The following is a 14,497-nucleotide window of genomic DNA, read 5'->3' on the forward strand; positions in this document are numbered from 1 at the left end:
ACAGGGGCTGCAAAGAGGCAGGCTTTCTGACGTACAAGCTACAGTCGAGATAAGCAAGGAATTGGGACAGAAAGATGACTGGAGTTAAGTGAACAGAGACCAAGATATTGTTCAGAAGAATTCAAGGAAGAGTAAACAATGAGCTAAAAAGTAAAAAGACAATTGCAGTAACCAGATTTAAAGTAGGACAGCAGCCTTCCAAAGTTAAATCAAACATCTGATGCAATTTTAATAGTCTGGGAACCGTGAGTTAAAGGAATTGTGAGCAGTTTGCACAGCAGTCGAAACAAAGAAATCCTAAAGTGTTTTTTGTAAAATCCTGGACTAGATTCACTGTTAAAAGTGGAGTGGAGGACGTCACGTAGCACAGTGGTTATCACTGTAACTGCGGTGCTGAGGACCCGGGTTCGAATCCCGGCCGTGGGTCACTGTCCGTGTGGAGTTTGCACATTCTCCCCCTGTCTGCGTGGGTTTCAGCCCAACAACCCAAAGATGTGCAGGTTAGGTGGACTGGCCACACTAAATTGCCCCTTAATTGGAAAAAAAATAATTGGATATTCTAAATTTATTTTTAAAAAGTGGAGTGGAAGCTTTATTTAAATGTGTCATTTGGAAAACTTGTTCTGGATTTCAAAATGCAAATCACCAAAGGAAAGCATCATTACAAGGGAAGATTTTAAAGTGTGTTTTGGGAGTGGAGTTTGGAAACTCTCACATAACAATCATCTGGATAGATTTTGAGTAGAAATCCTCAAACATTCACTTGGGATTCAGAGTAGAGAGCGTATTTGTCCACAGTCACCTTGCTCAAAAGGAAAATTGTGTTAAATGAGACCACTGAGATGAGATATACTTTGTAATCAGTGTTAATATTAAAACCGGTGTGTAATTGTTAAGCTAAGGGGGGAGTCAAGGTGTATTACATAACAATCCAACTTTTCATGTTTGGTCGATGCTTTTTTCTTGTTGTTGAAACTAATCAGAGGTCATGTGACTCTGTTCCTCCATGTTTTATTTGGAGAAAAATAAAAGTTCCAATCTTTTGAGCCAGGGTTCCATTCTAGGATCTTCCGTCCAGTTGGAACATCAATTGGGTTCTAACAATCTTTTATAATGCTCAAGTTATAAATATGATAGAATATTCCCAAATTGCCTGAATGGATGCAGCTGCAGTAATACTCAAGAAAGTCAACACCTTCCAGGGCAATGCAGTCCACTTGAACAATACCCAACTTTCAAATTCATACCCACCCACTCTACCCTTGTGTACAGTGGGTGCCACAGACATTATCTAGCATATGCACTGCAGCAGCTCTACAAAATTATTCTGGCACCATTTCCCAGCTACATGTGTCTACCATTGAGAAGCGGAGAAGCATGAAAATAATGGGATGACCACCACCTTCAAGTTCTCTTCCAAATCGCACACCTTGCTTTCTTGGTCTTTTTCCTCCCGCAATGCCCAGTTAAAATCCTGAAATGCACAACCTGTGGGAACTATAATACGTTGCCAGAACAGCACACATATATATACACACACCCAAAACACCCGGTTGCAACCGGAGAAGGAAAATTACTACTTTAAGACCAAGTTATATTTCACATGACAGAACCACTTTCTTCTCTTCCATTTGTCTGCCTGGTATTGGCTAGTCAGTAGATAATAACAAGGGAGCACTAATCTAATTGCATTTTTGGATGAAATAACAGAAAAGGTCATGAAGGGAATGCAGTGGGTGTAATCTACATGTACACAAATAAAGCATTTGGCTAAGGACATAGAATCATAGGCCCATTGAGTAGCACCGGCCCTTGCAATGAGCACCCTACTTAAGCCCCCACCTGCACCCTATCCCCGTAACCCCACCTAACCTTTTTGGACACAAAGGGCAATTTTGCATGGCCAATCCACCTAACCTGCACATCTTTGGATTGTGGGAGGAAACCGGAGCACCAGGAGGAAACCCACGCAGACACGGGGAGGACGTGCAGACTCCACACAGACAATGACCCAAGCCAGGAATCGAACCTGGGACCCTGGAGCTGTGAAACAACTATGCTAACCATTGTGCTACCGTGCTGCCCCATGGAATGGAATGCTAGTGAATAAAACTGACGTTTATGGAACAGGAAAGCATGTGCAATTGGATTTTTAAAATTGCTTTAAGGACAGGAAGCAGTGAGTCATGGTAGATGGTTATTTTATGGACTGGAATTTGACATGCGTGGTGTTTCCCAAGGGTCAGCTCCAAGACCATGTTATTCTGCTGCAGAGGATTGGTAAATAGCAACGATGTCTGCAACAGGACACAGAGAGGCGAGCAAAATGGGCACATAAGTGGCAGGTGGAATTTGATAAGAGAAGTGAGAGGTGATACATTTTGCCAGAAGGAATGGGGAGAGGCAATATAGACTTAATAGCATAACTTTAAAGCGTGTGCAATAACAGAGGGACCCGAGACTGTAACCTTTGAAGGTGGCAGGGCATAGAGAGAGTGATTGGGAAAGCATGTGAGATCTTGAACTTAATAATCAAAGGTGCATGAGCACTCTCTGTGGCCATTCACATATTTATCTACACAAGGAAAAATTTAATTAAACCTGTTAACAACAACCATATTGTTCATAATTTTGGCTGACAAACCTGGCAAGAGGATGGGATCACATAGAAAATAGAAGTAGGAGGACACCATTCGGCACAGGGACACCAAGGTTTCTGGACCAGGGAACAGGCCATCTTGGACTAGGTGTTGTGCAATGAGAAAGGATTAGTTGGCAATCTAGTTGTGAGAGAACCCATGGGGATGAGTGACCATAATATAGTAGAATTCTTTTTCAAGGTGACTCGTGAGGTAATTGATTCTGAGGATTGAGTATTGATTCCTCTCTCAATTTACAACATTCAAATAATAATGGGAGAAAACCGGAGCAGCCGGAGGAAACCCACGCAGACATGGGGAGTCTGAACGTTCTCTCCGTGGCTGCGTGGGTTTCCTCCGGGTGTTCCGGTTTCCTCCCACAAGTCCTGAAAGACATGCTGCTAGGTAATTTGGACATTCTGAATTCTCCCTCTGTGTACCCGAACAGGCGCCAGAATGTGGCGACTAGGGGCTTTTTGCAGTAACTTCATTGCAGTGTTAATGTAAGCCTACTTGTGACAATAAAGATTATCTGCCTTCCTATTTTTGCTATCAAAGCGGATAACCTCACAGTTATCCACATTATACTGCATCTGCCGTGCATGTGCCCACTCACTTAGCCTGTCCAAATCCCGCTGAAGCATCTCTGCAACCTCCTCACAGCTCACCCTCCCACCTAACTTTGAATCATCTGCAAATTTGGAGACAATACATTTGGCTCCCTCGTTCAAATCATTAATATATACGGTGAACAGTTGGGGTCCGAGCACATATCCCTGCAGTACCCCAATAGTCACTGCCTGCCAATCAGAAATAGACCTATGTATTCCAACATTTTGCTTCCTGTCTGCTAACCAGCTTTCTATCCATTTCAAGTCACTACCCATAATCCCATGCGCTTTAACTTTACATATTAATCTGCTATGTGAGAATTTGTTGAAAGCCTTCTGAAAGTCCAAATAAACCACATCCATCAGTTCTCCCTGATCAACTCTAATAGTTACACCTTCAAAGATTTGTCAAGCATGATTTTACTTTCATAAATCCATGCTGACTGCCAGAATACACTACTACTTTCCAAATGCTGTGCTATGAAATCCTTGATAATGGACTCCAACAACTACCCTAGTACCGGCGTTCGGCTCACTGGTCCAACGTTCTCTGCTTTCTCTCTAGTCTCCCTTTTTGAATAGCGGGGTTACATATATCCCATTTGTAGGAACCATTCCAGAGTCCAAAGAATTTTGGAAAACGACCATCAATTATTCTACTATTTCTAGGGCCATTTCCAGAAGTACTCTGGGTGCAGATTATCAGGCTGTGGGGATTTGTCCTCCTTCAATACCATTAATTTCCCCAAAACCATTTCTTCATCAATAATCATTTCCTTCAGCTCCACAATAAACTTCTGCTTCTCAGAACTTCTGGTACATTATTCATGTCTTCCTTTGTGAAGACAGAAGCAAAGTAGAAAATTAGTTCCTCAGCCTTTTCTTTGTTCCCCGTTATGAATTCCCCTGCTTCTGACTATAACATTAGTTTTTATTAATTTTTTTTGTCTCTACATGCCCATAGAAACTTTTACAGTCAGTTTTTATCTTCCCCTGCTAGTTTACTTTCAAATTTAATTTCCCCTTCTCAATCAATCCTTTGGTCTGTCTTTGCTGAATTTTAAACTGTTCCCAATCCTCAGGTCTATTGCTTGTTCTTGCTAATTTGTATGCCTCTTCTTTGAATCAAATACTACCTCTAATTTCCCTTGTAAACCATGGTATGACCACAGTTCCCTGTCTACTCTTGCGCCAAATAAGAATAAACAACTTTCGGAGTTCACCTATTCGTTCCTTGAATGCCTGCCATTGCCTGTCCGCTGCCCTTCCTTTCAATAATGTTTCCTAGTCCGTCATTGCCAGCTCATGCCTCTTATCGTCACAGTTACCTTTATTGAGGTTCAGGACCCTGGTCTCAGAATCAATTACCTCACGAGTCACCTTGAAAAATAATTCTACTATATTATGGTCACTCATCCCCATGGGTTCTCTCACAACTAGATTGCCAACTAATCCTTTCTCATTGCACAACACCTAGTCCAAGATGGCCTGTTCCCTGGTCCAGAAAGCCATCCCTTATACACTTCAGAAATTCCTCCTCTATTGTACTCTGACTAATTTGAGTTACCCAATCTATACGCAGATTAAAGTCACCCATAATCACAGATGCTTCTTTATCACATGCATCGCTGATTTCCTGTCTAATGCTATTCCCAAATTTGCCACTGCGGTCTGTATACCATCCCTACTGGTGTTTTTGCCCCTTGATGTTTCTTAACTCCACCCAGACAGATTCCACATCACCTGTACTAATATCTTCCCTCAATATTGTATCAATACCTTCTTTAATCAACAAAGCAACTCCACTACCTTTTCCTTTCTGTCTATTCTTCCTAAAAAAAACCTTAAGGCTAGTCCTTTGAACAAAGTTTCCAGCTAGCTAAGTCAATATCCTTTGCCGAAAAATGGTTTAAAATTCAGTCTAAAAGGTTTGGTTTGTACACACGGGTCAACTAACCAAAATGGCTGTGCCTACACGAGTTCAGGTAATTGGGGAAGCATAGTCACAACTGACAGTCTTTCATGTGGAGCAGCGAAGAGATGTATTTCATTTCTCACAATATCCTGCATGATCCTGATAACCCAGTTTTCAACCAGGCAGTATGGAAAAGGGGAAGTATCTTTGACTGAAACAGGTCCAGCGAGTATGGATGCTCCAGAATTTGTGCACCAAGCAAAGACAAAGGTTACACCCATTGAAGGATATTTTGCTTGAGCAGTACCAAAACTCCAAGCCATTGGGAGTTTGCATAAAAGCTATTGTTTTGGAACAAGAAATCAAGTACTCAGTGAGGACATTGGAGAGTTTCATGTGGCCTAGAAAAATCTGTCCATTCACTGTAATTTTGGAGAACTTAAAGAGAACACATCACAGGAAAGATTTGTCTGCGGCTTAAAAATTAGCGCATTCGCAGTAAGTTGATGACATTGTCAAAATTGACTTTTGAAATAGCTTGCCAAACAGCCATGAACAGGGTGGAACATGACTCAAGGGATGTTGAGTTAACAACTATCAGGTATCTAGTGAAGTAAGTAAGCTGTAGATGAGTAAGCTACCCAAACAACTCAAATCAATAGTATCAGTGGCACAAGTTTGTTGCCAACATTGAGCAGAGAATTGTCCATTTGTGAAGGCAGAGCTCTACAGGTACAAGAAGAGCTACCTTGCAACGGCATGTTGCAAGAAGATTAACAGAGAGAATACTGGCTGGAGGAAAGGACAGTCTCTGTATACAGTTGTTGAGCAGCAGCAGGTTGTTGAGGGGTCTGTTGAGATTCATATAATCAGAAGCATAAGAATGATCCATGGATGCACAGGGCATCATGATCCAGCAGTGCTGGATGAAGCTCCAGTAAAGATGGAGGTCAACACGGGTGCAGTTAGTGTGATTCCTGAGTCGCTGTATCATGAAAAATTGAGTCAACATCAGTTGGAAAAATTGTAAATAGAGTAATGAAACTGTGAAGGAGATCAAATTCCCTAAATTTGGAAGCGTGTCAGTTCCAGTCACATTCAACAGGCAATGGGAAAAATTGCCTAACAATGTTATGATCAGTGAAAATTCAGTCTTGTTGGGAAGAAATTGGTTAGCAGCACCCAAGTTAAATTTCAGCTTTTTCACTTCGAAGACAAATTCACATTGCAAGACGGCATGATCAACATCATCAGGTTTTCAGTGAAACCAGCAAGCCGCTTCAAAGATACAAGGGTAACATACATACTGTAAGAAAATCAAGGCCAGTTCATGGCAGGTCACGTCCATCTCCAGCACTCTATTCTCTGAGACAGAAGATAGAGCAAGAACTGAAAAGACATGAGACTGAGAACATTATCACCAAGATAGAACAGAGTAATTGGGTTCCTTCCACAGTGGTAATACCAAAGTCAGATGGTAGTGCAAGAATATGTGGGGATTACAATGTAACTAGATCAGGTACTGGAATATAATCCATCTGCTACTTTGCAAAACCAGAAGGTTCTGTTCACAATGTTGTCAGTTATCATAGATTATTATAGAATTTACAGTGCAGAAGGCCATTCGGCCCATCGAGTCTGCACCGGCTCTTGGAAAGAGCACCCTACCCAAGTTCAACACCTCCACCCTATCCCCATAACCCAGTAACCCCACCCAACACTAAGGGCAATTTTGGACACTAAGGGCAATTTATCATGGCCAATCCACCTAACCTGTACATCTTTGGACTGTGGGGGGAAACCGGAGCACCCGGAGGAAACCCACGCACACACGGGGAGAACGTGCAGACTCCGCACAGGCAGTGACCCAAGCCGGAATCGAACCTGGGACCCTGGAGCTGTGAAGCAATTGTGCTATCCACAATGCTACCGTGCTGCCCAGTTGTTCAGATTTTTTCAAAGTTAGGTTGAACAAATGCCCATCGGCAACTTGAGTTAGACGTGAGCCTAAGTCATGCTTTACTACCAATACACAAAAAGGTCTTTCCCAATTTCATAGGCTGCCATTTAGAATTTCTTCAGCTCTCGGAATTTTCCAAGGAGTTATAGAATTTACAGTGCAGAAGGAGGCCATTCGGCCCATCGAGTCTGCACCGGCTCTTGGAAAGAGCACCCCACCCAAGGTCAACACCTCCACCCTATCCCCATAACCCCACCCAACACTAAGGGCAATTTTGGACACTAAGGGCAATTTATCATGGCCAATCCACCTAACCTGCACATCTTTGGACTGTGGGAGGAAACCGGAGCACCCGGAGGAAACCCACGCACACACGGGGAGGATGTGCAGACTCCGCACAGACAGTGACCCAAGCCGGAATCGAATCTGGGACCCTGGAGCTGTGAAGCAATTGTGCTAACCACTGTGCTACCGTGCTGCCCTATGAGCCAAATGAGCCAAATTTTTCCATTTGGATAACATACTTATTTCAGGTCCAAACAAGCAGATCAGGATGACAGACTGAAAGAAGAGCGCCAACATTTGGAAAAGGATGCAGCATGAGTGAAGAAACCCATATGAAATGTTACCAAAATCATTAAGGTGGGAGGAATGTACTACTGCCCTCTTGTGAGCATTCATCTATTTACAGTACCAGGGAAAAATGAAATAAGGCAGTTCTGTGTTACCGACCGCAAGTTGTCCACAAGAGTGATTTCGTCCATACAAATATGACAAGAGGAATTGACTACAAAAGCAAGGATGTTATAGCGAACCTATAGAAAGCTCTGGTTAGAGACCAGCTGGAGTGTTGCATCCAGTTCTCATCACCACAGACTAGACAAGATGTGAAGGTCCTTGAGCAGGTGCAGTGGAGATTTTCCAGAATGACTCGAGGAATGGAGGCGATTTAATTGCAAGTTGGGTGGGAAAACACTTCACATTTGTTGATCGCACAAGGGTGAGGGGACAAATTTAAGATTCTGGGCATGAAATGCAAGGGGAATGTGACACAGCAAATGGTAATGACAGAATTTGCTGCTCGTGGAGGTGGTGGAAGCAGAAAAAAAAATCAATGATTTCAAAAGGAAATTGGATAGACAGTTGAAGGAAATAAACCTGCAAGTCTGCGAGGATCGAGCAGGGCAGTGAGACTAAATGGATTTCTCCGTGGGGATCTGGCTTGGACTCGATGGACTGAATGGTATCTTTCGGTGCCATAAACCATTGCTGCTGAGATTTTACGTCCCCATCAAGACAGGTTTTCTTGCAACAGATGAGACGATTCATATGAATCCCGATTGACTTTAATGGGAACGAAAGATCCTGCCAACAGAAGGGCTAGAAAATACTGCCGTTTGACTTCAACTGGTATTACCCAAGTAGTACTAGCAAGTCAGTGGAAAAACAGAATCAGCCTTGCCAGAGTTTGTTGGAACAAAAACAAAATTGAGCAATTTCTTTTAAACAAAAAGAGTCAACACACTAAAAAAATTGTGGTACCAATGCTTCAAACACGCTGTTGCAGCCAGAGAACATCCTTCTTCAGTCAAACTCCAGCTGTCCTGCATTTTATTAAAATATTTTTATTCTCCTCCTTTTTCACATTTTCTCCCAAATTTACACCCACCAACAATAAACAATAATCAGTAACAAATGCAATGTCAATCCCCACATCAATAACAACAATCCCATCCTCCCATCAAACTCCCAAACAGCAACCCCCCCCCACCCCCGGTAACACTCACACACATCTTTTACCCACTGAAAGAGCCGGCTCATCCTCACCCTTCTGAGGTGCGCTCTATATAGCACCTTCAGCTGTATCAGCCCCAACCTCGCTCGCGCATGAGGTGGAGGCGTCACCCTCCGGAGCACCTCACACCAGAACCCCTCCTCCATACCCTCTCCCAACTCTTTCTCCCACTTTGCCTTGATCCCATCCAGCGGTGCCATCCCCTCTTCCAAAATAGCCCCGTAAACTGCCAACACTACCCCTTTCTCCAGTCCCCCTGTCGTCAGCACCTCCTCCAGCAAAGTGGCGACCGGCTCTGCCGGGAAGCTCTGAATCTCCTTTCTGGCAAAGTCTGGAAGCCCATACTTCGTTCCCAGCTCATTTAATCCTGCAAACCGATCCCCAAGAAACAAATCTTTTAGTGTTCTAATACCTTTCTCCTCCCAACTCCGAAAATTTCCATCCCACTGCCCTGGCTCAAATCTATGGTTCCCCCGAATCGGCATTTCCCTTGACCCTGCCCCCAACCCAAAGTGCTGGCGAAACTGCCTCCAAATTCTCAACGAAGCTATTAGTACCGGACTCCCTGAGTATTTCCCCAGGACCATCAGGAGCTGCACTGTTGCTAGTGTCTTCAATCCCGACTCCCTACAAACTCTCCTCCATTCTGACCCACTGGGTGTCAACCCCTCTGACCCAGCTCCGTACCTTCTCCACATTTGTCCCCCAGTAATAATACATCAGGTTCGGAAGACTTAAACCTCCTGCCTGCCTTCCTCTCTGTAGTAGCACCTTTCTAATTCTGGTCACCTGGGGCGGGATTCTGTGATCCTGAGGCTAAGTGTTGACGCCGTCGGAAACTCTGTCACGTTTCTCGACGGCGTCAATACGGCCTCAGGACCAGCAATTCTGGCCCCTACAGTGGGCCAGCAGGCACTGGAGCAGTTCACACCGCTCCAGCTGCTGATCCCGGCGTCAACTGGGTGCCACGGGATGCACAGTGGCACACGCCAACGCGTGCATGCGCAGTGGCTTCCTTCAACGCGCATGCCCCGACACAACATGGCGCTGGGCTACAGGGTCTGGTGCGGAAGAAAGGAGGCCCCCAGCCAAGCCACATCGGAGGCCACCCCCAGGGTCGGACCCCCCGCCCCCCTAATTCTGGCCATCTTTAGCTGTCCTGCATACGTGAAGGGAAAGTAACAGCAATCTCGCAGTATAATATAAACTACAAGCAGTTAAAATGCACAGACGCTGAGTTCAGTTCAAACAAACAAAAACACAACGATATGCTTACCAGGAGAGAGAATCCTTGAAGGCTGTATAATAAGGAAACTTAGATATCACACAAATACTGAAAGGAGCATACAAAGGCATTCTCGGGTGATGCACAGCAATATCCCAGTGTGCGTGTCCATTTTGGAAACTACTTCCTTCCTGTGAATAAAAAAATCTCATTACTCATCTTCAAAAGTAGCATTTATTGAAAGCTATATTTTGTAATAAAAGTAATCCATGCAATGTATTCGATTTTTTAATTTAAATATATTTATTCAAATTTTCAATGATTTTCAACAAAACACTCCAACCAGAAAAAAAGAATAAAGCACAAAACAAGCAAAAATTATACATGAGATTTCAAACAAAATACAATAACCCCCATTTAAGAAATAAACACGCCAGTAAGGAAAAATGCCCCACTCCAACCCAAACAAAACAGAAAAACCAAACGCCCCCCCACCCCCTGGGTTGCTGCTGCTGTTGACCTCCAGTTAACGTTCCACGAGAAAGTCTATGAACGGTTGCCACCGCCTGGAGACCCTCACAAGGCAAACTTTATCCTTTCCAACTTGATGAACCCTGCCATATCGTTAATCCAAGCTTCCACACTTGGAGGCTTCGCATCCCTCCACAATAGCAGGATCCTTCGCCGGTCTACCAGGGACGCAAAGGCCAGAACACCGGCCTCTTTCGGCTCCTGCACTCCTGGCTCGTCCGATACCCCAAATAATGCTATCCCCCAGCTCGGCTTGACCCGGGTGTTCACCACTTTGGACATGGTCCTCGCAAAGCCCCTCCAGCGCCGGGCATGCCCAGAACATGTGGGCGTGATTTGCTGGGCTCCCCGAGCACCTCGCACACCTGTCCTCCATCCCAAAAAACCTACTCATCCTCGCCCCTGTCATATGCGCCCTATGGACAACTTTGAACTGTATTAGGATGAGCCTCGCGCAGGAGGAGGAAGAATTAACCCTACTCAGGGTATCAGCCCACAGATCTTCATCCAGCTCCTCCTCCCACTTACCCTTTAACTCCTCCACCGAGGCCTCCTCCGCTTCCTGATAGATCGCCGAGACCTTGCCTTCTCCAACCCATACACCCAAAATCACCCTGTCCTGAATCCTTCGTGCTGGGAGCAGCGGGAATTCCCTCACATGCCATCTCACAAACGCCCTCACTTGCATGCACCTAAAAGCATTCCCGGGGGGTAACCCAAATTTCTCCTCTAGCGCCCCTTGGCTCGCAAAAGTCCCATCGATGAATAGGTCCCCCATTCTTTTAATCCCAGCCCGATGCCAGCTCAGAAACCCCCCCATCCATCCTACTCAGAACGAACCTGTGGTTCTCTCGTATCGGGGACCAGACCCCACCTCGCCCCTATGTCGCCTCTACTGCCCCCAGATCTTCAGAGTCGCCGCCACCACCGGACTCGTGGTGTACCTTGTCAGCGGAAGTGGCAACAGTGCCGTCACCAGCGCCCCTAGACTCGTACCCACAGAAGACGCCACCTCTAGCCTCTTCCACGCCGCCACCTCTCCCTCCATTACCCACTTACGGATCATCGCCACATTAGCTGCCCAATAATAGCCACATAGCCTCGGCAGTGCCAGCCCCCCTCTGTCCCTGCTACGCTCCAAAAACACCCTCTTTCACCCTCGGGGTCTTATTCGCCCATACGAATCCCATAATACTCCTGCTTACCCGTTTTAAAAAAGCCTTGGGGGTTAGTATGGGCAGGCACTGGAACCTCGGGAGGACCATCATCTTGACCGACTGCACCCTACCCGCCAGGGAGAGTGGCAGCATATCCCATCTCTTGAAGTCCTCCTCCATCTGTTCCACCAACCGTGTCAAATTGAGCATGTGCAGGCCCCCAGCTCCTAGCAACCTGGATCCCCAGGTATCGGAAGCTCCTCTTCGCCCTCTTCAATGGTAGCTCGTCTATCCCCCTTCCCTGGTCCCCCGCATGCACCACAAAGAGCTCACTCTTCCCCACGTTGAGCTTATATCCCAAGAAGTCCCCAAACTCCCTGAGGATCTGCATAACCTCTGCCATCCCCTCCACTGGGTCTGCAACATATAACAACAGGTCATCAGGATATAACGACACCTGGTGTTCCTTCCCCCCCCCCGGATCAATCCCCTCCAGTTCCTAGACTCCCTCAGTGCCATGGCCAGCGGCTCAATTGCCAGTGCAAACAACAAGGGGGATAAGGGACACCCCTGCCTCGTCCCGCGGTACAACCTAAAGTACTCCGAGCTCCGCCGATTCGTAGCCACACTCGCCACTGGGGCCCTATATAACAGCCTGACCCATCTTATGAACCCTTCCCCGAACCCAAACCTCCCAAGCACTTCCCAGAGTTACTCCCACTCCACCCAATCAAAGGCCTTCTCCGCGTCCATAGCCGCCACTACCTCCACTTCCCCCTCCACCGAGGGCATCATGATCACATTTAAGAGCCTCTGCACATTCGTGTTTAACTGCCTGCCCTTCACAAACCCCGTCTGGTCCTCATGGATCACCCCCGGGACACAGTCCTCAATCCTCGTAGCCAGCACCTTCGCCAACAACTTGGCTTCTACATTGAGGAGCGAAATCGGCCTATACGATCCACATTGCAATGGATCTTTATCCCGCTTCAAAATCAACGAGATCAGCACCCGGAACATTGTCGGGGGCAGGGTCCCCTCCTCCCTAGCCTCATTGAAAGTTCTCACCAGCAACGGGCCAGCAGGTCCACATACTTTCTGTAAAATTCAACCGTCCGGTCCCGGGGCCTTCCCCGCCTGCATGCTCCCCAATCCTTTAACCAGCTCCTCCAAACCAGCCACCTGCTCCTTCTCCTTCTCCACCCTCGGGAACCTCAGTTGATCCAAGAATCGCCGCATCACCCCCCCCGGGGCTCCGACCTATACAGATCCCCATAGAAGTCCCTAAATACCTTGTTTATTCTCACCGCACTCCGCACCGTATTTCCCCCCTCTATCTCTAATTCCACCAATCTCCCTCGCTGCCTCCCTCTTACGAAGCTGATGTGCCAGCATCCGGCTCGCCTTCTCCCCATACTCATATACCGCCCCCTGCATTTTCCTCCACTGCGCCTCTACTTTCCCCGTGGTCAATAGATCAAATTCCATTTGGAGGCTTCGTCGCTCCCGAAGCAGCCCCTCCTCGGGGGCCTGTGCATAGCTCCTGTCCACCCTTAATATCTCCCCCACCAATCTCTCCCTCTCCCTCCTCTCTCTCTTCTCCCTATGGGCCCTAATGGAAATTAGCTCTCCCCTAACCACCGCCTTCAGAGCCTCCCAGACTACCCCACCTGCACCTCCCCATTGTCGTTGGCCTCCATGTATCTTTGAATACACCCCCGGATCCGCCCGCACACCTCCTCAACTGCCAACAGTCCCACATCGAGGCGCCACAGCGGGCGCTGGTCCCTCTCCTCCCCCAACTCCAGCTCCACCCAATGCGGGGCGTGATCCGAGATGGCTATAGCCGAATATTCCGTTCCGTCCACTTTCGGGATTAGTGCCCTACTCATTATAAAGAAATCTATCCAGGAATAGGCTTTATGGACCTGGGAGAAAAAAGAAAATTCTCTGGCCACCCGCCTGGCAAACCTCCACGGATCCACTCCCACCATCTGGTCCATAAACCCGAGCACCTTGGCCACAGCTGGCCTCTTACCCGTCCTGGACCTGGAAGGGTCCAGTGCTGGGTCCAGCACCGCGTTGAAGTCCCCCCCCCCAACACAATTATCAAGCTCCCTGCTTCGAGATCCGGGATCCGACCCAACATGCATTTCATAAATCCGGCATCATCCCAATTCGGGGCATATACGTTCACCGGTACCACCCGCGTCCTCTGCAACCTACCACTCACCATCACGTATCGACCTCCATTATCCGCCACAATATTCATCGCCTCAAACGACACCCGCTTCCCCATCAGTATCGCAATCCCTCTATTCTCCGCATCCAGCCCCGAGTGAATGACCTGCCCTACCCATCCCTTTATCAGCCAGACCTGATCTGCCACCTTCAAGTGTGTCTCCTGGAGCATGACCACGTCTGCCTTCAGTCCCTTTAAGTGCACGAACACCAGGGCCCTCTTGACCGGCCCATTCAGGCCCCTCACGTTCCATGTTATCAGCCGGATCAGGGGGCTACTCTGCCTCTTCTCCACCCCCCCCCCCCCAACCCCCTGCCAACTAGCCGTCCCCGTTTTTAGACCAGCCACGTGCCCGCGCCTCCCGCACCCCCCAGTCCCCCAGGCGGCGGACCCCCGCACCGACTCCCTCTTTTACCTCCAGC

The 14,497-nt window shown here is 47.2% G+C and overlaps 1 protein-coding gene across 4 annotated transcripts in view; it reads right to left on the bottom strand.

The window, feature by feature from the left end:
• Positions 1-14,497, bottom strand: part of dennd3a (DENN/MADD domain containing 3a) — a 198,225-nt gene that overhangs the window by 136,310 nt on the left and 47,418 nt on the right. For all 4 annotated transcript variants that reach the window (XM_072468310.1, XM_072468309.1, XM_072468312.1 and 1 more), the window contains exon 5: positions 10,197-10,336. In XM_072468310.1, coding sequence (XP_072324411.1) covers positions 10,197-10,336 — 140 coding nt within the window. The remainder of the gene's footprint in view (positions 1-10,196; positions 10,337-14,497) is intronic.

The sequence above is a fragment of the Scyliorhinus torazame genome, chromosome 11 (genome assembly GCF_047496885.1).
Source record: "Scyliorhinus torazame isolate Kashiwa2021f chromosome 11, sScyTor2.1, whole genome shotgun sequence".
Classification (NCBI taxonomy): Eukaryota; Metazoa; Chordata; class Chondrichthyes; order Carcharhiniformes; family Scyliorhinidae; genus Scyliorhinus; species Scyliorhinus torazame.